Genomic DNA, 25,113 nt, shown 5'->3' with positions numbered 1-25,113 from the left:
TACATGGGGCCTGAACCATTAATAGCAAAGAGCGTGGTCTGTAACTTGGGAACAGAGCGAGGTTACGGCAGGTCCTGCGTGGATAGCAAACCCATGATTTTGGATTTGTTAGTATAATGCTAAGCAAATAGCTTGTCAACCTGAATTATGAAAATTATTATGAATACTTTCACAGGCCAGCACACTCAGGTCCAGCCTCCCTTCAGAGAGCCCAGCAGGCTCATTTCTGCACGGTCCTTTGAGCCTCGTTAAGAAAATGCATGCTTCAATAACCAGAGACTCCAGGATGAGCCTGAAGGTATCAATCCGAGGCTTCTCTTTCTTTCTTCTTCTACTTGTTTTTTTTTTTAATGTTTATTTTATTTTTGAGAGAGAGACCAGAGTGTGAGTGGGGAGGGGCAGAGAGAGAGGGAGACACAGAATCCGAAGCAGGCTCCGGGCTCTGAGCTGTCAGCACAGAGCCCGACTCAGGGGCTCAAACCTGCAAACCATGAGATCATGACCTGAGCTGAAGTCAGACACTTAACCCACCGAGCACCCCAGATGCCCCAATCCGGGTCTTTTCTTAAGGGGAAATCGGAGTCCCGAGGCACAGGAGGCTTTTCCAAGCCCCCAGGGGTTTCAGCAGATCGCTGTGCATCAGAACTGTCTGCTGTCCCTCAGCCACCATGCACTCCTGCCCAGGCTGGGCCCTTCCTCCTTACCTCACAGGCAAACAGCTTGAACTGCAGCCCTAGAATCTTGTAGTCTATCAGCTGATTCCCTCGAAGCTGAGTCAAGGCCTCTTTAAGGTCTTTGATAGCTGAATCATATCTGCAGGACAGAGAGAGAGGAAACACAGTCCAGGGCACAGAGGAGCAAATGTGGGACAGGATGGGTGTCTGCCTCCTCCCTTTCCTGACCCATCTCACTGGGACAAAAAGGCTTGCTGGTCCCTTTTGGCCTGCTCTAGTTCTTTGCCAAGCCCGAGCCCCAGTATCTCCTAGTGCTCAGTGTGAGTGGCACCCCGTGGCGTGTGCATGCCACCACCCCTGTCCCCTCCCCCAATCCACAGTCTCAGGAAGCCACAGGGATTTTCTTCTCTGTTAACTGCATTCAACTCCCACCTTTCTGACAAGCAGCTTGTCACTTCCCAGCAGAGCCCTCACCCTCGCCGCCCCTGAGTCTCCGGAGCTGATTTGGAGCACTGCTCCCTCCCCGCTCCCCACCGTCAGGCCAGGCACATCTCCCAGGACCCCCTTCCATGGCCCAGGACATCACCCTCCTTCCCGGAACTTTCTCCTTCAGCTTCTTGGGAGTCCAACTTAGCTCTTGGTTTTGCGGCCTTCTTAGTCTCCCCCCGGCTGCTGCCCTCCCCACACACTTTGGAAAACAGAAGAAAGAAACCACCAATTAAGCCAGATGGCTTTTCTAATGCTGCTCCTGGCACTGCCCTTTGGCTTTGTTGCATTGGCTCCGTGCTCACTGGCTCAAGGTGTACAGGCTGCTGTCACTGGATTTGCGACAAAGAACGGGGCTGACCACATCAACAGTGCCTTCCTCAATGTGGGCAGGACCCAGACCAGGTCTCCTTGGCCTGCCCCTGACCTCCGCAGAGGCCCCAGTGAGAGGCAGCCCTTGCTGGGCGGCAGGGGGTGGGAGGCACGAAAATCAAGCCATCCCCACCTCCCTAGCGCCCGGGCCGGCAGGAACAAATTTCCCTGGCTGGTTGTGGGCAACAGAAACAACAGTGTGGAGGCCACTGTCTGACCTGGAGCTGCCGTGAGCAGCTGCCCTTGGAGGCAAGCCTGGAATCAGGTCACGGGCTGGTCACGTGGTGTAGGGCAGGCACCCCAGGACAGGGGCCACGAGCGCAGGATCAGGCCCATCAGTTCTGCTATTAACCGGGAGACCTTGGCAAAGTACTTCCCTGGTCTCAGGTTCTGCACCAATAATACGAGCACAGGGGCACCTGGGTGGCTCAGTCTGTTAAGCCTCTGACTTCAGCTCAGGTCAAGATCTCACGGTTTATGGGTTTGAGCCCCACATCAGGCTCCATACTCAGAACCTGCTTGGCATTTTCTCTCTCCCCCTCTCTCTCTGCCCCTCCCCCTCTTGTGCTTTCTCTCTCTCTCTCTCTCTCTCTCTCTCTCTCTCTCTCTCTCTCAAAATGAATGAATGAACTTAAAAAATTTTTTTAAATACTTAAAAATAACATGAGTGTATTATGTATAGGAGCATATTGTATTCGAGGAGCATATAATAGGAGGAAGTTCCTAGGATGTGGTCCAAGATCTAATTTCTGGAGTCAAAACCACTTGGACCTGAGTCCTAGCTCTGCCGCTTATGATCTGGTGATGGAGAGAAAGTTGTTGAATTTGTCTGAGTCTGTTTGCTCCTCTTCACAGAGAATAATTGTAGCATGTGCCTCCCAGGGTTGTTGTGGGAACGAAGTGAGATGTGCTCAGGATCATGCTTGGCACACACAGCAGGTTTACTGCTATTATTATTAATTATTTTACCTCTAAAATTCTGGCAATTAAATTCATACACCCATCCTTTATTATGTGCTGAACACGGTACGGCAAATGAGGTATTATCCGGAGGTAAAACCCCACGGCTGTAGCAGCTGGAACCGTGATCTCAGCGGGCTTCAGGGCTGACCAGGAGGACAGGCTGGCCTGACAGGCCTAAGCTGCGTGAGCCCCGGGTGGCTGGGGCAGAAGCTAGACATTCTGTCACCCTTGCTTTGAAGTAACTCCCACAGCGGCGGCGTCTATAGGAGTAATGGAAGAAAGGCTGCATCTGAGCCAGGAGAATGGTTTTCTCTCTCACATCCTTGCTGTGTTCACACAGATGATGGTAAAACCCGTTAAAAGCGCACAGCCACTCCTTCAGAAGCAGGAAGCACGTCAGGTCGTTTCTATGTTCTTGGAGACGTTGCGGAGAAGGGGGAGGGAGCGGGCATCCCTGTTTCTTCTTTCTAAGCTGGGAGACTGGGTGACTGGCTCGGATTCACGGAGCCCGGGAGAAGGGCAGGCGGAAACGCAGGTGTCCTGGTCCTTGGGCACAGGCACTTTCCACCGTGCCAGGCGCCTGTGTGTGAGGTAGCGGAAGGCCCCCAGAGGGCATGCTTGGAGCGCTGCCAGCGTTCACCTGCACCTGTGCCTTCCTCCCTGGCCAGCTGGCCGTGCAGGTGGGTTTCAGCTGTGACGTAACACTGCCTGTGTCTACCTGGTAGTGAACGAGCTCCACACGACCCTCAGAATTCTCCTGTCCAGTCCGACAGGTTCTGAAGATCCGGGTCCCGGTGGGAGGGAGAGAGAAAGAGCTGACAGATTACTCAAAGTGCTCACTTTGTGCTAAAAATGTCTGGTTTCAAAGCATCGCCCTAACTGCCTGCTGCACCCACAGCGTCCCCTAGGAGGCCAAGGTGCTGGCAGCTTCCTGCGGGTTCTGCTGGGCCAGGCGGGAGGGCTTTCTCCACACCTACCCAGAGATGCTCTCCCGGGCTGCCCTGGACCCAGAGCCCCCATCCCACCCCCACCCCCCCAGGGAGGGCTCACCAGCACAGCAGCAACCTCTCGTGGCTTTTCACCAGCTCTGAGCCCGAGAGGGTTTACAAACCTCGTTTTTTGCAGTACTCCCCGTAAAGTTTTCTCAGGGACCACTGACATTCCTGATTGTTCCTGCGCCACCACTGCCCAGGCAGCCCAGGATCCTGCAGCTCCGGCACTTGTATCCAGGATGCTGGAGAATTCTAGCAAGCTGAAGTCAAAATGTGAGACACCTCCATGCAGGGGGAGGCTCTGCTGTGCTGCGTCTGTGGGCCAGCTCCGCCTAAAGTGTTCGCCGTTCCTATCACAGCCCTAAGATTCATAAGGCTCAGGGTCCGAACTGCAACTTAGAGCTCCTTCCCCTTCCAAAGGAGAAGGCTGGGTCGGACAAGCTCCTGGTCAGCACTGAGGCACTGCCTGCCTTCTCGGACACACACTCAAACTTGGTTCTCTGCAATTTCATAATGATGGGAGAGCCATGCAACAACACGTAAAAGTGGGGGAAACGGAGAGAAAGAAGCACGCATAACATTGTCACCCTACACAAGTCCCATTGTAATCTGGAAGAATTCCTAACCTACTCATTAAGAAGTCATTTTCCTGGACCCCATGGCACTCATTTCATTTTTTTTTTTAATATATGAAATTTATTGTCAAATTGGTTTCCGTACAACACCCAGTGCTCATCCCAACAGGTGCCCTCCTCAATACCCATCACCCACCATCCCCTCCCTCCCACCCCCCCATCAACCCTCAGTTTGTTCTCAGTTTTTAAGAGTCTCTTATGCTTTGGCTCTCTCCCCCTCTAACCTCTTTTTTTTTTTTTCCTTCCCCTCCCCCATGGGTTCCTGTTAAGTTTCTCAGGATCCACATAGGAGTGAAAACATATGGTATCTTCTCTGTATGGCTTATTTCACTTAGCATAACACTCTCCAGTTCCATCCATGTTGCTACAAAGGGCCGTATTTCATTCTTTCTCATTGCCACATAGTAGTACTCCATTGTATATATAAACCACAATTTCTTGGGGTGCCTGGGTGGCTCAGTCGGTTAAGCCGCCGACTTCAGCCCAGGTCATGATCTCACGGTCTGTGAGTTCGAGCCCCGCGTCGGGCTCTGTGCTGACAGCTCAGAGCCTGGAGCCTATTTCAGATTCTGTGTCTCCCTCTCTCTGACCCTCCCCCATTCATACTCTGTCTCTCTCTGTCTCAAAAATAAATAAACGTTAAAAAAAAATAAAAAAAAATAAATTTTAAAAAATTAAAAAAAAATAAACCACAATTTCTTTATCCATTCATCAGTTGATGGACATTTAGGCTCTTTCCATAATTTGGCTATTGTTGAGAGTGCTGCTATGAACATTGGGGTACAAGTGCCCCTATGCATCAGTACTCCTGTATCCCTTGGGTAAATTCCTAGCAGTGCTACTGCTGGGTCATAGGGTAGGTCTATTTTTAATTTTTTGAGGAACCTCCACACTGCTTTCCAGAGCGGCTGCACCAGTTTGCATTCCCACCAAGAGTGCAAGAGGGTTCCCGTTTCTCCACATCCTCTCCAGCTATAGTCTCCTGATTTGTTCATTTTGGCCACTCTGACTGGCGTGAGGTGATATCTGAGTGTGGTTTTGATTTGTATTTCCCTGATGAGGAGCGACATTGTGCATCTTTTCCATGTGCCATGGCACTCATTTCAAAATAATCTCTTCTAGCACTTTCCCCTTTCTGCCTTGTGTTATAGGTATTAGTGTTTGTGACCTCTTTCTCCCTTTTAATTTTTAAGTTCCTTAAAGCAGAGGGTATATTTTGCTTGCTTTTAATTAATTCCATAAACATTTATTAACTACTATATTAGACACGGGAATACAAGAGTGAATAACTAAAGATTTCTCTTGAGAAACTCAAAGAGTAGTGAAGGAGATAAATATATAAGCCAATATCTGTCACCGATGTTATTTTCTTCTTCTTTTTTTAAAAATTTATTTATTTTCAGAGAGAGAGAGGGAGAGTGAGCAGGGGAGGGGCAGACAGAGGGAGAGAGAGAGAATCCCAAGCAGGCTCTGCACTCTCAGCACAGAAGCCAATGTGGGGCTCGAACCCACAAACCTCAGGATCGTGACCTGAGCCAAAACCAAGAGTCCGTATCCCCACAGATGTTATTTTAAAAGACACAGAAGAGGGGCACCTGGGTGGCTCAGTAGTTTAAGCATCCAGTTCTTGGTTTCAGCTCAGGTCATGATCTTACAGTTTGTGGGTCTGAGCTCTGCATCAGGCTCTATGTTGACAGTGGGGAGCCTGCCTGGGATTCTCTCTCCCACCCTACTCTCTCTCTCTCTGTCCCTCCCCCATGTGCTCTCTCTCTCTCTCTCTAAAAATAAACTTTAAAAAAGGTAAAAAAAAAAAAGAAAAGAAAGAAAAAAAGAAAAAGGCACAGAAGAGAGTGGTTACTGCCGTAGTGGTCAAGCAGACTCGGGAGAATGCTTGTAGGGTGAGTGAGTGGGTGGGCAGCTGCAGGACCACATAGAAGCAGGCCAAGGAACTTTATCCTTTAGTACTAGAATCCACTGGAAGTTCTTTTTTAAATTATTGATAGAAAGCGAGCACGTGTGCACACAGGCGAGGGGCAGAGGGAGAGAGAAAGAATCTTAGGCAGACCACGCTCTGCGTGGAAACTGACGCAGCGCTTGATCTCATGACCCTGACCCTGGGATCATGACGTGAGCCCAAACCAAGAGTCATATACACTCAACTAACTGAGCCACCTAGTTGCCCCCCGCTGGAAGTTCTTAAGCAGATCACATTTATTTTTTAAAGATCACTCTGGAATAAGTAAGACAAAACTAAGGGATGAGAAACCAGTTTGGAAGTGATTGCAACAGTCCTGGTGAAAATGAGGGTCTATACCTGATGGAGAAAAATGGGTGGGTTTAAGAGACATTTGAGAGGTCAACTTGACAAGGTTTGGGAAAAGAGACATGCTGGGTTGATCCCAGGTAGAGATTTAGCAGCTGGCTACAGGTGGAGGTCAATGCTGTGGGAAAGGGTGAGATTCCTAACGGTTCATGTACGGATTTTTAGGGGACACAGAACCCCCAGAAATTTTATGTAGAAGTATGTATGTGCTTGTATGTGCTTTTCTGGAAAGATAGCCCATAAATTTTGCCATTTAGCAACCATTGCTATTGTGATAAGAAGGGAAAGTGTCAAGGGCAGAGCCTTGGGAGGTGGGGACACTAATGCCTATGGATCGAGCAGAAGAGACAGCTCAGAAGTCCAGAATAGTGGCTTATTTATATTATTTCCTCAGTAGATAGTCGCTGAATTGATGATAAAGTTTGGTAGATTTTTTTTCTCTCAGACTTAATTATTATCAATCACAGACTAATTGAATCCTAGGTCTCATTCCTATATCTTTCTAAGATCTCTGCTTCACTCAAAATCCAAGCCTTTCTGGGACTTCTGGGCATTTTTGTGTAGAAATTTCTTCTGGGAGCCTTCCCTCATTGCCAGTTGTCTCCCCTCATTATAGGCTGTTAGAGCTAATTAAAGGATGGCCTTAGAGTTCGTCTTTTGAGATTTCAGGCTGACTGGAGGATTTGTGCTCAAGCCTCCCTGCTCATTCCATCCATCTGGAGAACATAGGGATGAGGGAGTGGGGGGACAAGGAGAATAAGGAGAGAGAATAAGAAGGGAGACAGGCAGGACGCCACCAAAAGGTAAATTCTTGTATATATCTTCCTTCGATCCCAGGCTTTCTCTCCCTAGATAGCCTCTGTGTCTGTGGTTTTTCTTCCGGGAAGACTTCACTCCAGCCCTTCCTCATTCAGGTAATTGTATCTACATCTTGGAAGTCCTCTGAGCCTCTAATGGTTGCCCCTAGCAACAGCTGAGCACAGCAGCTTTCTAGGTTCTGTTTCTGATAGATCCTAGGATCCAAGCCTTTCAAGATTGCCCAGGATGAGAGCCCAGCCGTTCCCCAATACCTGGATGTTCTCTGCTATTTCCCCTTTGCCCTGCCTCACCTGCTGAGGATCCTCTCTCTCTCTCTCTCTCTCACACACACACACACACACACACACACACCACACCACCCACACCATGACCTCACCATTTTCACTGTTGGAAAGTTCTTCCTTAGGCTGAGCCAAACTCTCCTTCCCTAGAACTTGTGCCCATTAATAGAACAATGTCTACAAAGGGAGGTTTACCATCCCCTAAGACATTTTAAATTGATGCTTAGGATATTTTTCCTTTGCTATTTGTGTGTCTGTTTTGGGGGTATTGGGAGGTGAGGAGTGGGAATTGAGATTAGCTTTCATTTTGCATTTATGTAGTGTTTTACTAATGATTTTGTGTTGACTGTAAACATAGGAGAAATACAGATAGGCTGATAGAAGACAATAGAAATCCCTAAAATGTCACCAACCCAGAAAGAACTACTGCCAATGTTTTGGCCTATGGCCTTCCAGACCATTCTGTGAAACAGAAATGGAATTGTGTTATACATATTGAACTCTGTGTTTTAAAATTTAATGTCTACTGTGAACTTTTCCCCATATTAATATATAAGCTACTTATTTATCTGTATTAGTATATCGTTATACATATGCTAATAGTTTCCATTGTCATTTTGGGGGCCAAACTGTATTTCATTGAATGGATTAAGCCAGGCTTTTGTAAACACATTCTGTGGAAATGCAGAAGGGCCTTGATGTGGTCTCATGATAATCCTCATTGTGTGATAACTCAATACCTCCTCCTAGTAGTAGACCATCACGGGTATTCCCTTGATGGCCAAAATATTTACCACCAGCACTGCCCAAGCTATGACCCATCAGGGATGCTGGTGGGGCATCACACCCGCTGAATGGAAGGCCTACGTTACGTAGGCTCGTTGTGCACTAAGACACAGCAGATTTGTAACTGGGAGGCAGGCTTGTGTTCCCTCCCTCTTTCCCTGGGGAGGGCTTCTGCCTCATGCTGACTTTTGCATAACTGCCAGAGAAGTTCCAGTCACACTTCCCAACAGAAGCTGGAAAGATTCACAAACACCAAGCCCAGCAGCACCAAGACCCTGTCCGGGCTTCTCTGCAAACTTCCCCAGCTTGTGCAACACAAACCACTTACTTCTCTATCCGGTAATAGAGCATCCCTCTTTGGAAGTAGGCCACTGCCAAGTGCTTGTCTCGGTTAATGCTTCTGGTGAAGGCCTGTGGAGAGAGAAAGGATCTGTAGGTGGCCAAGGACTCAGGCGGTGAGGAATGTGAGATGAGCCCAAAGGGAGAGGCAAGAAGGGTCATGAGAATGGTCCGGAGCTTGAAGGTGACAAGAGGTCAGATACCTCTGTAAAATGGAGATGTTAGGGGCGCCTGGGTGGCTCAGTCAGTTAAGCCTCCCACTTCGGGTCAGGTCGTGATCTTGCAGTCGTGAGTTCGAGCCCCGTGTCAGGCTCTGTGCTGACAGCTCAGAGCCTGGAGCCTGTTTCGGATTCTGTGTCTCCCTCTCTCCCTCTGCCCCTCCCCGGCTCATGCTCTATCAATCTCTCTCTCTCAAAAATAAGATTAAAAAACGTCAAAAAAAATTTTTAAAGGAGATGTTAGTATCTGAATTTCAAGATTACTGACTGAATTTCAAGATTACTGACAATTAGATACGAAAACAATTAAAATGCTTTTATATATAGTATTATATTTATTTAGTAAATAAAAATTATGAAATCAAAATAATAACAAGAATGCATGTAAAATGCCAGTAGTAAGGACGGAAGCAGGAAACCAAGTAAAGGTCCGGAGAATGAGGGGCCCAGAAGCTGAAGAACTGGAGGACGCATCTATGCAGTGAGAGGAAGGCCCGGCAGTGAGCCAGCAGGGAGGTGACCGGCGACCCCTGCACAGCCTCACCAAGGAGCCCCTCCGCCGAGGTGGGAGCAAACAGCCCCTGCTGGCATAGCTGTGCCCAGACTGGCTGCTGTGCTCAGCCAGCCTCTCCCCTGACAATGTGCTCTTTTGTCTCCAGCAGCCCCCGGAATCTGGGGTGCTGTTCACTCAGCCTCTGAGAGGAGGTGGGGACTGAGGTCCTCCCCTGGCCAGATGTGAGGTCCTCGCCTCTGCTCCCATCTGCCCCCCCTTAGACCTGACATGAACTTGTCAGGCTGTGTGGGTATTCCAAGTGTCTTCACTCCTCTCCCTTTGCCCAGTGACTGGTCACAGTCACGGCCAGGATGGCTGTGGGAGGAGCTCTGGCTCTAAGGGTGCTGGGGAGTCTGTCCATACCCCGTTGCCAAGACTGGCCATAAACGGGGAAAATAGCATTTACACGGTGGCGTGAAGCGACACAGAATTAAATAGTTGCTGCCTCACCTCATCCTCATCTTTGTCCCTCTCAGGAAACTGAGAGTCAGGAGTCTACGTGACTTGCCAGAGACCAAGGTCTAGAGAGAGGCAGAGCTGGCAATCGAACCTGGATCTTCTGCTACCAAATTCGAGTCCCTCTCCAGCTTACCCTGACGAACCCAAAGAGTGATCACTGAGAATGCTCAACCCTACACTAGGGAATATGAAAGAGAAAAAAACATTTGAAAAAGATGCCAGGACACCCACAGCATGCCCTCGGCAGACATCGTTCATCAATCACAGTATGATTTCCTTCTGGCAGCCTCAGAAGCTCCCCCAAAAGTGGAAGATTAATGAAAATTGTCACTTGAGAGGAAATCTATGTTTCTTAAGTCCCTCCTCTTGATCGCAAGGCTGGCAAAGCTCAGGCACACGAAGGGACTTTTTAACCGGGTGTGAAGCAGTGAGGTGGAGATCTTGTGGCCAGCAGGAGTTCAGAGAAGGAAACAAAACCAGGAGAGTCTTCATAAAGGTGTTAAAGAATGACTCCAGAGCGATTTGAATTTAATAGACTGACAAGAAAGGAGAGCAAAACCCACATCGAGTGGTTCCCAGTCCAGAGCCCAATAGAACCACCTGGGGAGCTTTTAAAAACTAAAGCTGCGCAGGCCCCTCCCCAGGCCAATTCAATCAAGATCCCTGGGGGTGGGGCCTGTGCAGCTCTTGCTCTTTCAAAGCTCCCGAGAGGTTTCTAAAGCTCTAAAGCGCAGCCCGGATTGAGAACCACTAATTACCCGGCACAGAGGAGGCCCCCGGCGAGAGGGGAGAGGGGCCTCCACTCACCTTCTCCGCCTCAGGCATGTTTTCCAGGATTGTGTGCATGCAGCCGATGTTGAAGCAAATCCTGGAGTGGGGGTCCTGGACTGCAGTGAAGGCGTCCAGGGCTCCCTTCCAATCCTTCTTGTCAGCTGCCAGCACCCCTTCATTCCAGAGGCTGATGGCCTCAGCCAGGGACATGGTCAGGCGCAGGCCAGGGGGCTTGGCGGCGCTGCCAGGGGACAGGGAGAGGGCAAGCTGGCGTTTCCCTCAGCGGGGCCGCTCCCAGACCCTCGCTTCCCTGTTGCGGGGCTCAGAATGTGCTCCCTGAAGACAACCTCTCAGTGTTGCAAAGGTTCAGGAAATGTCCCCACCTTTTGGCAACTGACGCACAATCCTAACGTGAGACAAAAGGAAAGAGAGAGGGAGGGCAAGTGGGGGCGGAGTGTGGAGGAGAGGAAGTACATCAGATACTGCCTGCCATGGGTCACTTCCCCAAAATGCTTCTGCTCTGTCTCCCAGCTGGCTTCTCTCTTCCACCCCTTGCTTCGGGGCAGCTTCTGGTCAGGTCTCTGCCCCCAGGCTCAGGGCAACCTCAACAGGTGGATGCACCTGCTTGGGCCTCCGTTTCCATATTGTTATTAAATGAGGGTGTTGGGGGTGACTGGATGCTCAGTCTTTTAAGCCTTTGATTTCAGCTCAGGTCATAATCTCACAGTTCACGGGTTAAAGCCCCTTGTCGGGCTCTCTGCTGTCAGCACAGAGCCCTCTTCAGATTCTTTGTCCCTGCCTCTCTCTGTCCCTCCCCAACTGGTTCTCTCTCTCTCTCTCTCCCAAAATAAATAATAAATTTTTAAAAACTTAAAAAATTGAGGGTGTTGGATGATAGGATAGTTCTCTTCAGTCCTAAATGAATTCCTTGCTCACTTTCTCACAACCTCATAGACTGTCTGGATAGATTTGTTTTTGATCTTGAGAGAAAACAAGCAATTAACAAATTACTGAGACAGGACGGTCTTGGGTGTCCACCTGGATCCGAGATAACTGTTATGAACTCGTAGGAAGCTCAGAGGGGATCAATCTCCCACAAAGGAAGAATTCTGTGTGGCAGGTGAGGATAATAAAATCAAAAAATAAGAAACAACAAGGAGCCGGATCAGTCAGTTAAGTGTCCGACTTCGGCTCCGGTCATGAAGGTCATGATCTCCCGGTTTGTGAGTTCAAGCCCCACATTGGGCTGTGTGTTGACAAGTGAGGAGCCTGATCAGGATCCTCTGTCTCTCTGTCTCTCTCTCTCTCTCTCTCTGTCCCTCCCCCAAAATTAGGAGCCAGATATGACAGTGAATTATGAATTCTTTCATCCCTCTGTGAAAAACTGAAGACAGGAGGAGTCTTGTTGATAACTAATGCGTTCCTAGTCTCCACAAAAACGGGTTTAAGATTCCTTTCCTTGCTGTCCTGGAAAAGGAAGGATCAATGAAACCTCCCTGGAGAGTAATTGGGAGCAGAGAGTATAATTTTACTTGCTTGATCCTGACTTCTTGTTAACATTGGTTCAAATGCATGTTTACGAGGATCAACTATTGTTCTGTAGTAACCAAAAGAACTCCCTAACCCTATCAGTAACCTTCCCCAAACAGCTCGAAAACAAACTTTAAAAATGTACCTTCCATAGGGCTTGCAGGACCGACTGAGAATCGAGAAGGTGTGCGTGTGTCTGTATGGAGCATCCCTGTGTTTGGAAGCCCTTCCCACCTCACTCCTTTGCCTGGAAAAGCCCAGTTAAACATCCCACTTCTCTGAGATCTTGCCGCACAATTCAGGTAGTAGAGAGAATTTTCCCTTATTTTGAATTTCTTTTAATGTTTATTTATTTTTAAGAGAGACAGAGATAGAGTGTGAGCAGGGAGAGCAAGAGAGACAGGGAGACACAGAATCCAAAGCAGGCTCCAGGCTCCGAACTGTCAGCACAGAGCCTACTCGGGGCTGCAGATCATGACCTGAGCCAAAGTTGGACGCTTTGCCGACTGAACCGCCCAGGCGCCCCTCCCCTCCTTTGTACCACCTCGTCCCTAACACTTAGGCTGTATTTGTTGCAATTTATTTCTGCATCTGCTCAACGCCTGCGAGCTGGGCCATGGCTTCTCATGCTAGGACCCCCAGAACCAATGCTCAATTAAATGATGAAGGGATATCTTAAAAGGAAGTTAGAAATCATTGGCAAATGACTGGCAGGTGGCAATGATACTGGAAGGAGATACTGTGACTCCAACCAGTGAATAATCAAAACTTGATTAGCATGTATGTTGATTGTTACTAGGAAAACCAAGTCGTTAAAAAATTTTTTTGTAATGTTTATTTATTTTTGAGAGAGGGGTTGAGAGAGAGAGAGAGAGAGAGAGAGAGAGAGAGAGAGGCAGAGAGGGGAAGACAGAATCGGAAGCAGGCTCCAGACTCTGAGCTGTCAGCACAGAACCCAACCTGGGGCTCAAACTCATGAAGTGCGAGATCATGACCTGAGCCAAAACTGGACACTCAACCGACCGAGTCACTCAGGAGCCCTGAAAACCAAGTGGTTTTGTAGCTAAGCTAGATTTTATTTAAACTTTTTTTTGTTGTTCCTTATTTTTTTTATTTTATTATCCTCACCTGCCACACAGAATTCCCCTTAAGCTGACCCCCATGACTTTTCTAGCCTTATTTTCCGGACTGTGCCTTCACAAAGCCCTACAAACTCTCCCACTTGTTTCTGTCCCTCTAGGTCTGCATTTTCTGCCTCTTTGCTTTGGCCCAAGCCGCTTCATCTCATGTCTGCACCTTCAGACCCACCTTGCATAGCGCCTGCTCAAAGATCACTTGCCTTCAGAAGCCACCTGGAAATAATCAGGCTCCCCCGAAGCCCACAAACTGTGATCTCACCTTCTCCCATGTGACACTTAATCACTCTCCCCCCAGAGAAGAGTTATGTGTGTGCACCTGCATCTTGGCCCCTCACACAGACCGTACACCTCCAGGGGGCAGTCCCGGGACAGCCCCATCCTTGTATACCCAGAGCACCAGAAAAACTATTCATACTCAACTCTGTCCACATTCTCGCCGTCCCTCCTGTTGCAGAGCCCCTGTCACTCCCCACCTCTCCTCATCCCCTCCATCCATTCTCCACACTGCAGCCAGATAGGTGTTTTAAAAGACAAGTCAGATCACATCATGCCCCTGTGTTGAAACCTTCAAGTGCCTTTACATCGCTCTTAGAACACAATCCATACTCTTCCTGCTGCAGAGAGGACCCCCTGCCTGCTGCTCCATGCTCTTTCTGTGCCATTTTCCCCTGCCAGTCCCCTCTCCCAGTCCCATCTCCTTCCCATGTTCTCGAAAGAGACCTGTTCCGTCTGCCTGCAATGTTCTTCCCCCAGCCCTCTACCTGCTCGTTTCTATTCATCTTTCATGTCCTCTGAATGGCCTTTCTTGACTGTGAACTCTCTGTGGTCACCCTACTGTGTCTCCCAGCCATCGGTTCTCTCTGATCATGGTGCTTTTTTGTGTTTTTGTTTTTTGTTACATTTTTAAAAAATATTTGTATTTATTTTTGAGAGAGAGGAAGAGAGAGAGAGAGCAAGCATGATCTGGGGAGGGGCAGAGAGAGAGGGAGGCAGAGAATCCGAAGCAGGCTCCAGGCTCTGAGCTGTCGGCATAGAGCCCGATGTGGGGCTCAACCCCGCAAACCACGAGATCATGACCTGAGCCGTCAGATGCTTAACCAACTGAACTACCCAGGTGCCCTGTTTATTTGTTTCTTAAGGAAGCTCTACACCCAACACGGGGCCTGAACTCACGACCCTGAGATCAAGAGTCGCCCGCTCTACCAACTGAGCCAGCCAGGTGCCCCTCGTCAGTGTTTGTCCCAGTTTGTAACTGCATATTGTCTGTGAGACTGTTTCTGTGGCCCTTGCAGAGACTGTCATTACTACTGTCCTTAATTACAAGTTATTGATACTGTTAGGAGATGGCCTTCTCAGCCACTCTTCATTCCCCTTTTATTTTGGTACCCCACTTTTGTTCAAGTCTCCACTCTCCTGAGGCCATGTGCTCCAGGGAAGATAAACCCCTGGTGCTGCCCCAGGGAGTGGGTTCTGACTGGTTTAGACACAGGCCTGAGATTTAATTCTGGTTAATAAGACATCAGGGGAAGTCGGCTAAGGATTTCTGGGAGAGAGATTTTTTTCCCCATTAGTGAAAGACACATGGGAAGAAACAGTAGCTGTTTCTTCCCTAGACAGTGTTGTGAAGATGTCCCTAGAACAGTGGCAGCTTTCTTGTCACCATGAGGAGAGCCAGCTAAGATGGTTCAAGCCAAAGTCTTAAGGAAAGGAGGATGGAAAACTAAAATAAAAAACTGGATTTTTAATGATGTTAGTGAGTTCCTAAATTAATCCATCCTAGAGCTGACCCACCTCAGGACTTCTTGTTTGGCGAGATAATAAATATATTCGTTGTGTGAGCCATTTTAATGGGGTTTTCTGTTAGTTTAAAATATTTTGACAGAGGGGAGCCTGGCTGGCTTAGTCAGAGGAGCGTGTGGCTTGTGATCTCAGGGTTGTGAGTTTAAGCCCTACGTTGGGTGTATAGATTACTTAAGTAAAAACTTTAAAAACAACAACAACAACCACACATTCTGACAGATATAGCACTGTATTCGCATTCCTAGCATAGCACTCGATATAGTAAGTGTTCAGCAAACATTATTTCTTGAATAAATTTTGCTGAGACATAGTTTGGATAACAAAGTTGCAGCTCAGTACCTTTGAAATTACTCCAACATTCTGAATAAGCAGCGTTTACATCTCAGTGGCTAACAGGTCACAAAACTCATGTTGCATGCTTGCATTCAGCTGGAAGTTAAGAACATTCCCAGTGTTTTCCTTTCTCTCTGAGGGAGAATCCTGGGAAATCGAACTTATTATTTCCATTATTCCTTGTCACTCAGCAGTTACCTCCTGATCCCCACTTTTACCATTTAGTGTTTAATTGTTCTTTAACTTTTTAACAACTACATCAGACTCTCTCAAGCTCTTCGAAGGGTAGAACCATGTCTCTATTTTCCTTCATCTCTGTTCACATTTAGTATAGATCTAGGCAAGTGGCAGGTGCTGTATAGACTTTGGCTAATTGGGCAAATGAATCAAAAACTAAAAAAATTGAATCCTATTTGAAAAACATAATTTTATAGAGTTTGTCAGTGTCATCTTATTTGTATAAAGTGAGGTACAATCATAACAGTAGGGAAAAATATATTCTTTCTATGACCTCAACTCTAACAGCAAGTGAATATTTACATTGAGTTCCACACAGGAAACCCTCAGGTAGTGGGCAGGGAGACCTCATCTATTATATATAAACTTGGCCTGGATTTCACAGGGAGCATACAGAAAACCCAGCATGGGTCCCATTGTTTAGAAATGCTAGTTGGAAGCCTCAGTGTGAAAAGTTTTCTTTCTCCAGGAACACATCATAAGTTCTCCTATCTAATCTACCATCATATGAGTTTTCTATTGTTGCATAATAAAGTATCACAAATTTAGCAGCTTAAAATAACACACATTTACCCTGTGTGTTTTCATGGGGGTGTGGAGTTTTCATGGATGTGGAACGTGACCATGACTTAGCTGGGTCCTCTGCATAGGGCCTTACAAAGCTGAGATTGGGGTGTGGGCTGTGCTGCATTATCATCTGAAGACTTGACTGGAGAAGGGTCTTCTTCTAAACTCCCTCATGTTATTAGCAGGATTGCAGCTATGGAACACATGACACTTACTTCTTCAAGGTAGAAATGGAAAGAGAATCTCTACTTCGTTGAGTCTCTGACCACTAGACCTCCCTGTCTGATTAGGACAGACCCAACTGAATGTAATTGGCCTTTTCGATCCTGTGTCTTCTCCCCATGGCACTTATCCACTAAGTATAATCTAGCCACAAAGCCAGGGATGCAGTTTCCATCTTCCTTGGACAGGCTCAGTAGTCCGGGGGTCTTTTTCTCTCTTGCTGTCTCTTTTGATCAATTTAAAGTCAGCTATTTGGGAATATTAATTAGCTCTTCAAAATCCCTTCACCTTTGACATATTCTTTGAGTTAGAAGCAAGTCACAGGTCCTGTCCACTCAAGGGAGGGAGTTACACAAGGGAAGGGGTCACTGAGGATCATCTTAGAGTGCCAGTCTTCTTACCTGACTCACCAGCTAGGTTAGTTATTTTCTACCTCTTCTGTCTTTATTAAACCATGCATGATTGTAATTTCTTGTTTAAATGGCTGCCTTCCAACCAGATTGTAAGCTCTAGGAGCACAGGACATACGTCTGATTTTTTCACTCTATCTTTTGTAACTATCACATGGTAGATTCTTAAAATATATGCTAAATACCATGCTGTGGAAGGTGCTTTTAAAGTCACTGTAATAATTTAGTTTGGTTGGTTACATATATCCATCCTATCATCAAAATAAGGGCATGTATAATGCCTACTCTCTTATTTTTTTATTTTTTTAAGTTTTTTTAATGTTTATTTCTGAGAGAGAGAGAGAGACAGAGTGCGAGCAGGGGAGGGTCAGAGAGAGAGGGAGACACGAACCCGAAGCAGACTCCAGTCTCTGAACTGTCAGCACAGAGCCCGACGCAGGGCTTGAACCCACAAACCGTGAGATCATGACCTGAGCCGAAGTCAGACGCTTAACTGACTGAGCCACTCAGGCGCCCCTGCCTACTCTTTTAAAGAAACTTCACATTAAGCACACTAGAGATAAGAATGATTTTCATCTTTGTACCCTTTTACACATAATATTCAGCACCTCCTTAAGTAGGCAATGAGTAAAAGTTTGATGAATGAATTAGTGAATGAACACATACTAATTGAAACTCTGAACCCTGAGTTGAACAAGTAAATACATTGGATCCTCACTATAAAATTGTTCTTTGACTTTTTTCTGCACATATGAATCCTGCCATTCTTAAAGGCCCAGCTTAGATTCTTGTTCTACATGAAGCTTTCCCTGACCTAAGTTAGTCCTGGCAGTTTTCATTTTTTTTTTTTTCTGAATTCCTATAGTATATATAATCAAATTCTAAAACATAAGCATTCCTTATTGCATTATCTATTTTCTTTTTTAAAAAATGTTTTTAATGTTTATTTTTTGAGAGAGAGAGAAAGAGCATGAGCAAAGGAGGGGCAGAGCGAGAGGGAGACACAGAATCAGAAGCAGGATCCAGGCTCTGAGCTGTCAGCACAGAGCCTGACATAGAGTTCCAACTCACGAATCGTGAGATCATGACCTGAGCCTAATCAGACACTCAACCGACTGAGCCACCCAGGTGCCCCTACATTATCTATTTTCTACCTTACCTATTCAACCAACTCTAAGTTCTTTGAGTCATGAAGTTTGCTTTCTATTTCATTACATTTCCTACAGAACCTAGAACCTAATGTCTTACATTAAAAGCTTAGTAAGTGTTGATCTAAATATTTTTTTTAATTATGGCTGATCTGGTTTGATTCTGGTTCTGTACATCTTGTAACTTTCTCTTTTTGAATGCAATTGGCCTTTTTGACCCTGTGTCTTCTCCCTATAGCACCCATCCACTAAGTGTGGTCTAACCACAAAGTCAGGGATCTAGTTTGCATCCTCCTTGGACAGGCTCAATACTCCATGGGTCTTTCTCTTTAGGAGGGTCAGGTATCTGCATAATTCATTCATGTGTTTCTTTAGCATATTTCCTTCAAGTATGCAGATTCTAAGTCAGCGGGTACCTAAGGGAAAATGCTGCTCCAAACAAGACAGTTACTGATATAGAAGGAGTAGAAATGGACCATTCATAATACAAAAAAGGGGGGTGTGCAGAGAGTTAGAAATGGACCTCACATTTAGTGGGATAGAATTTCTAAAGATTCTCTTTTGCTTTCCCTATAGTGTCCCTAACAGCTAAAACAGTATCTAGACATATGATAAATGTTTGCTGAATGAATGAGTGTGTGAGTAAAGAGTAGATACTTATTAGGTTGTGTTCCTCCCTCTACTTCTCTAAGAATTGTCCACCTAATCCATAGCAGAGAGTAGGTCCTGTGGCCATGTTTGAACAGCATGATTTCTTCCTTTCTTTCTTTCTTTCTTTTTTCTTTCTTTCTTTCTTTCTTTCTTTCTTTCTTTCTTTCTTTCTTTCTTCCTTTTGAGAGAGTGTGGGTGGGGGTAGGGCAGAGGGAAGGAAGGAAAGACAGAATCCCAAGCAGGTTCCAAGCCCAGCTCAGAGTACTCAGTGCAGAGGCCCCAGCACAGATCCCCCAGCTTGGAGCCCAATGCAGGGCTTGATCTCACGACCCGGAGATCATGACCTGAGCTGAAATCAAGAGTTAGACGCTCAACCAACTGAGCCACCCAGGCACCCCTGAATAGCATGATTACTGGTTGGTTGGATTGTGGTGGGCATCTGACAGGCTAGACCCCTTAGGTTTTGTCTCCTGTGAATTGGTATTCATGACTGAGAGACAACAGGCTCATCTCTTTGGGGAGCTGGAAACATGACTTGTAAACTTAGGAGCTGTGGTTCTATGACGTTCTGGCATGAGGTCCAGGAAAGCAAAGAAAGCCAGTCTACACAGAAACAGAATGAAGCAGATGCCCAGTGAGCGTCAGAGACAAAAGGCAGAGATAGTGAAACCCAATGACTTTCTAGCCCCTGATTCCAGGATTTCCTGAGCCCCACTCAGATTCCTGCACTTAGCCTCTAGAAGACATTTATACACCCTTATAATAAACTTCAGTGTTTGCTTAAGTTTGCTCTAGTTTTGTGGTATGCTGGGAAAAAAGCTGGGGCGGGAGGGAGATTTAGTGAATAAAAAATGAAAAATAGACGTGCGCCACTGGCCCAAGACTCTAAAACAATCAATTGCTAATGAGAGATGGAAGATTCTCAGCAACAAACATAACCACATAGCAATCAGGGATCCCCGTGAGGAGAGAAATGGAGAGGCACTGGGACTCCCCTGGGAACTCTCAGAGGCCAGACATGCACAGGTGATGGAGGACATGGCTCTCGGCCAAGGAAGAACCTGATGCCGGGCAGACAAATCAAAGGCAGAGTACAGGGGAAGTTGAAACCCAGGGTGAGCTGAGGCTGCAAAAAAATACTAGGGACAACACAAACGGCTCCTTCGTGTCTGAGGAAGAGCAGGCAGGATCACTGCTTGGTGCAGATGGCGTCACGTTAACAGATGTCAAAGAAAAAGCAGAACTCCTCAGCTCCTACTCCGTTCCTGAGTTACACAGAGAATGAAGACCCGGACAGAGGATAGTGAGAAAGCTGATAACCGCTTTAAAGAAACTCCTGTAATCAAGCCCAGATTCACTGAATCCCAGGAACGGAAAGATTTCGCAAGTATGATCCCTAAAATCTTGTCACTAACTGAAGCACGGTGAAGACTGGGATAGACGCTACAAAGTCAGGATGAATGGGTAAGTGTGATTCTAGATTTCCAAAAGACATTAATTCTAAAAATAACATCAGAGATTTATCAGTGGATTTCTAGGAAGAATTCTAAAATATAGATTATTAAACAGAGGCACTTAAAAACAAAAAGGGAGCTGAGACCTTTAGGAGCTAGCTTGAGTTTACTAAGAACAAGTCAGGTGAAAGCAAACTCTCCCTTTTTTGAGAAGACTTTCCTGATTGGTGGGAAAGGGCCATATATAAATATCAGAAACACATTTGGCCTAGATATTCCCAAGATCAAACAATTTACATGATTTATTTGGCTAAATGTTATATCCACAGACCCTTCTTGAAGCATCAGTGTCAACTTTTGCCTTTAAGATTTTAATAAACTTGGATCAGATTTGCAAATGACTCAAACCTTGGAGAGAGAGAGTCAATATGTACAATAACAGAATCAGAACTAAAATATTGCCTGACTCACACTGGTTCACAAAAACTCCAAGTTGAAATTTGATAGAGATCAATGTAAAGATTTACTCCTGACTTTAAGAGCTTAACCATCCTAAGATAGGAAGAAGACAACGCTTCAGCACAATATCTTGGAGGGGCGCCTGGGTGGCTCAGTTGACTAAGCATCTGACTTCGGCTCAGGTCCTGATCTCACAGTTTGTGAGTTCGAGCCCCGCATCAGGCTCTGTGCTGAAGCCCATTTCGAGTTCTGTGTCTCCCTCTCTCTTTGCCCCTCCCCTGCTCATGCTCTGTTTCTCTCTTTCTCTCAAAAATAAATAAACATTTAAAAAATTTAAAAAAAAACAATATCTTAGAAGAAGCCTAACTATTTGGGTTGACTTTAAGTTTGATAGCAGTCAACAGAATCACGTGCAATTGTAGGCTGCATTAACAGAAGTGCAACTAGATGCACATGTGCAGTCCGATGGCTCTTACCCACTCACACTGAGTAATCTCTCTGTTGACCATCACAGGATACTCGCACCCACCTTCTAACTTAGAACATACTTGTGTACATCTTCTTCTGTCCACAGTTCCCATTGTCTGTCATCCAGGTCTCCCATCCTGATCTGGCTAGTGTTCGCATCTCTTTCCCCAGAACCCTTGGCTGAAATGAAAGATTGTCTGAAAGGTCCTTACTTCGGTCCCTTTTCTCATCTGGTCACAACTCAACTACCAAAGCAGACATAGCTCATTCTTCACAAAGGGACACAGTCCCTTTTCTCTGGGCCTCAGAATCTCTTCTGGCTTCAGGGCAGTAGCAACACGGACTTCGCTAACAGATCATAAGTCTAAAGAGCCTTTCTTAACGATAAGGTTCTTCGACTTCCTTCTTAGCACTCAGGTTGGCCTACCTTGTCCAGGACTTTCACGTGTCTGACAGTGCACACCCAGGCCTGTGAGCACTTGGGTGCAGAGTGGAGCCCATCAGAACAGTGTTTCGCCAAGTAAGGACACATACCACCGATGGCTCACACGATGATTTTAGGCAGTGTGTCGATGGACATTTCTATCATAGTAATTGTTGTATTATTTTAATTCATTTTACTTTTAGGATAAATAAGACATTCGCATGTTCAGAATGAATAAATGCGGAAAGTTTTCTTCCCATCATGGCCAAATTCTTCCTACCCAACAGGAGCCACTTGTATTAGTTTACTGGCATTCTTTTACTCAGAAGAGATTTTAGGCATATGCAGATGTAGATCGCCTCCCCTTTTATGCACATGCCATGTGATATGCAATCCTGCACTTTGGTCTTTCTCTTAACAGCAGTTCCTTATCAGGGGATGGAGAGCTTCCTCCTTCTTTGTTTATGGCTGTGTACTTTTTCTCCATATAACCAATTTTCTGTTGAAGCTTGTTTGCAATTATATGCTATCATAACCGTGTCACAATGAATGTTCTTATATATATGTCCTTTCACACTTCTGTGAACATATTCATAAGATAAATTGATAGCCGTGGTGGAATAGGCGGGATGGAGCTTTTTTATTTTCATTCCCCTCTGTCACCATTTTGAAATTCTTTTTTTTTCTTCTTCTTTTTTTAATGTTTATTTATTTTTGGGAGAGAGAGTGCAATCTGGGGAGGGGCAGGGAGAGAGGGGGACAGAGGATCTGAAGCAGGCTCCATGCTGACAGCAGAGAGGTCGATGTGGGGCTCAAACCTGCAAGTCATGAGATCATGATCTGAGCCAAAGTCTGACGCTCAACCAACTGAGCCACCCAGGTGCCCTTACCATTTTGAAATTCTTAATAATACTGAAAAAGAGCCCTCATTTTCATTTTGCACAGGGCTCTGCAAATTCTACAACGATGCCTGTATATAATGCCAGGCATGCATGGTCTGCTCACTCCTACCGTTACCCTGACAGACTGTCTTCTATTGCTCCTGAAGACCCACTCCTTTGGTACCATCTAGGAGGCTAACTGGGCCACCTGTTATGGCCTGGGGCCCCTCTGAGGACCCCATCTCTCACAGTCCTATATCTATCACGGACTTCCTTGGACTGAGGACATTCCTAGCATCAGTCTGGGGGAGAGACTTTGGGAGCCTCGTTCCAAGTTCTCCCCGGTTTTCCAAGAAGCCTTGATTGGTCAGTGTCAGGGTTTGGAGGTGGCTCAGTGACTTTGGAGGGGCTTAAGTGCCCCTGAGTTCCGTGGAAGCACTTAACCACCCGAGGCCCTCTCTCACCCTATGTTTTAACCAAGAAGACGTGATGGAGTCAGAAGTCCTGGATTCAAATCCTGGGTCTGTCGGGTACCACCTAAGCAAACTTTCACCAATCACTCCAGTTCTCAAAAGTCTCTGCTTCCTCCTCTGCACAATGGTTATAAGAACAGTGTCTAACTTGCGTATTTGTCCCAAGACTGAAATGGAATGCCCTATGAAAGTGCCAAGCAGCTGCCAGCAGGCAGTGGGTGCTTTCGGATTTCCAAATTTATGACAGAAGACTGAACAGTCTTTGTTTGCTTTGTGGGGTGCTGCTCCTCTCTGTTCTGGCATTCCCACCCTCCTACTCCAGGCTGATCTGAGCAAAAGTCTCATAGTGTGCTGGGTACCACCTCCTCCGCCGGACCCTTGGATACTCAATTCCACCTCTGCCCAAGCTCTGAGCCATTTTCTCTCAGCTTCTGATCTGCCTGCTCTCGGCTCTGTAGCCACCTCCCTCTTAGAACTGCTAGCGCATAAAACCTCTGCAGAATGGTTTATTACGCTGAGATGCAATTAAAGCCATAGCATTCATGACCCTCTGTCCAGGGTTATTGCTATGGCAGTTCCCTTTTACACTTTTGTGTAAAAGAACTTCCTGCTCTAGAATCTATTGCGATTTTCCACGAAACGGAGTTTTTCATACTTCCTTATCTCCCTCTTTGGATTGTCTGTTTACAAGCTGTAGGTGAGACATCTGTTCCTTACAGCCATGGGTCTTCCAGACTGGCTTGCCCTATCCTTCCATCCCTATCCATTAGGGCACAGAATTCTGGAAGGAAGATGGGGAAATAAGGTGTTTTGTAGGTTGGAGACGTGGTTCCTAGCAGCGCAGGGAAACGTATTAAGAAGTTACTGCCATGTTTCAGGCAGAAATAATCACGTTAAGGCAGCTGCAGGAAGAGAGGAAGGGCGTGAAGAAATGCCAAAGATGATGTGGCCGTGCACATGGAGATCAAGTTGAGGAGGGATCACAGATAAACAAGTCCCTGGTGTCTCCAGCCGGAGAAGCTGGGTGACTGCAACGCCCGTGGCCGCCACAGGAAATGGAGGAAACGGAGTGGCAATCTCACGCACCCCCACTGCTTTGTACAAATAAGTCAAATCATGCTTCTGACCATATTGTCTCTCCAGAGTCTAAATCTGAGATGGGCTCTTATGGCTGTAAGAAAACAAGGACTGAACTCTAGGGAATTCCTAGTTAAGGCAGGTGGAACTGAGGAAGGCCAGTAAGAAAGTGTTCAGAGAGAAGAGCAGGGTGATGTCCACACACACGTCAGGGGATGGAACTCCTCAAGGGGGGAGGTGAGCGGGGTGGATGCTGCCGAGGCGCAATGGAGGCTGAAGGCCAAGCTTAGGGTATCAGCAGAGCCGGGCAGGGCACAGGGGAGGCAGAAGTCACGTCGTGAGAAGCTGAGGACACAGTGAGAGATGAGGAAGTAAAGGGCAGGCACTTTGAAAAGGAAGAAGGGAGGGTGCCTGGGTGGCTCAGTCGTTGAGCATCTGACTCTTGATTTTAGCTCAGGTCATGATCTCATGGTTTGTGGGATCGAGCTCCACGTGGGGCTCTGTGCTGAGTGCATAGTCTGCTTAGGATTCTTTCTTTCTGCCCCTGTTCTCTCTCTTTCTCAAATTGAAAAAAAAAAAAAGAAGAGAAAAGGAAGAAGGGGAGCCCCACATGTAGTGGGCGTAGTGTTCTGAAGAGGTAGGGGTGTTACAGGGAGAGGGGAGAGAGTCCCTGGACTGCAGCCCTCCTCCCTTCCCCTCTGTGTCTTCCTTGCACTGGTCTGGAACCCCAGGCAGGTTCAGTAGTCTTTCCGAAACCTTGGCCAGTCTGTAGTAACACCTTTCCACTGATGAAATTCTTTTTCTTCTCCTTCCTGTGTAAGCTCTAGCTGCCTTCTTCCTGAACAAAACTGGCAGCTAAATTAGGCTAAACCCCAACTCATTTCCACAATGTTCACCAAATAAGCCACAAAATGGCTGGGGTCCCAGAGAAGGGGTCAGTGTCAGGGAGCAGGGACTCAGATCTTCACTAGGGGTTGCCAGGGGTTGAGGGCTGAGGCAAATGGTTTCCAGACATTTTCCACATGCAATTCCTCTCCTCTGAACACAAAGTTTGGATGGTGGGCAGGTCCCAAAGGACGTGGAAGAGAAGTAATGACTGCAACAAACCAGCGAAAGTCCTCCCCTAGTAAGTGTACCTAAGTGAGAAGTACAAGGGATCCACCTGGGTT

The 25,113-nt window shown here is 46.7% G+C and overlaps 1 protein-coding gene across 1 annotated transcript in view; it reads right to left on the bottom strand.

The window, feature by feature from the left end:
- Positions 1-11,086, bottom strand: part of NCF2 (neutrophil cytosolic factor 2) — a 33,467-nt gene extending 22,381 nt beyond the window's left edge. Inside the window, exons 1-3 of the mRNA XM_043568013.1 lie at positions 10,708-11,086; positions 8,660-8,742; positions 705-813 (exon numbers count right to left, since the gene is read on the bottom strand). Of these exons, the coding sequence (XP_043423948.1) occupies positions 705-813; positions 8,660-8,742; positions 10,708-10,881 (366 nt within the window). The 5' untranslated portion in view covers positions 10,882-11,086. The remainder of the gene's footprint in view (positions 1-704; positions 814-8,659; positions 8,743-10,707) is intronic.
- Positions 11,087-25,113: the final 14,027 nt, after the last annotated feature.

Source organism: Prionailurus bengalensis, chromosome E4 (assembly GCF_016509475.1).
Source record: "Prionailurus bengalensis isolate Pbe53 chromosome E4, Fcat_Pben_1.1_paternal_pri, whole genome shotgun sequence".
Classification (NCBI taxonomy): Eukaryota; Metazoa; Chordata; class Mammalia; order Carnivora; family Felidae; genus Prionailurus; species Prionailurus bengalensis.
The sequence above is the reverse complement of the archived record's forward strand: the minus strand, read 5'-3'. Positions and strand labels throughout refer to the sequence as shown.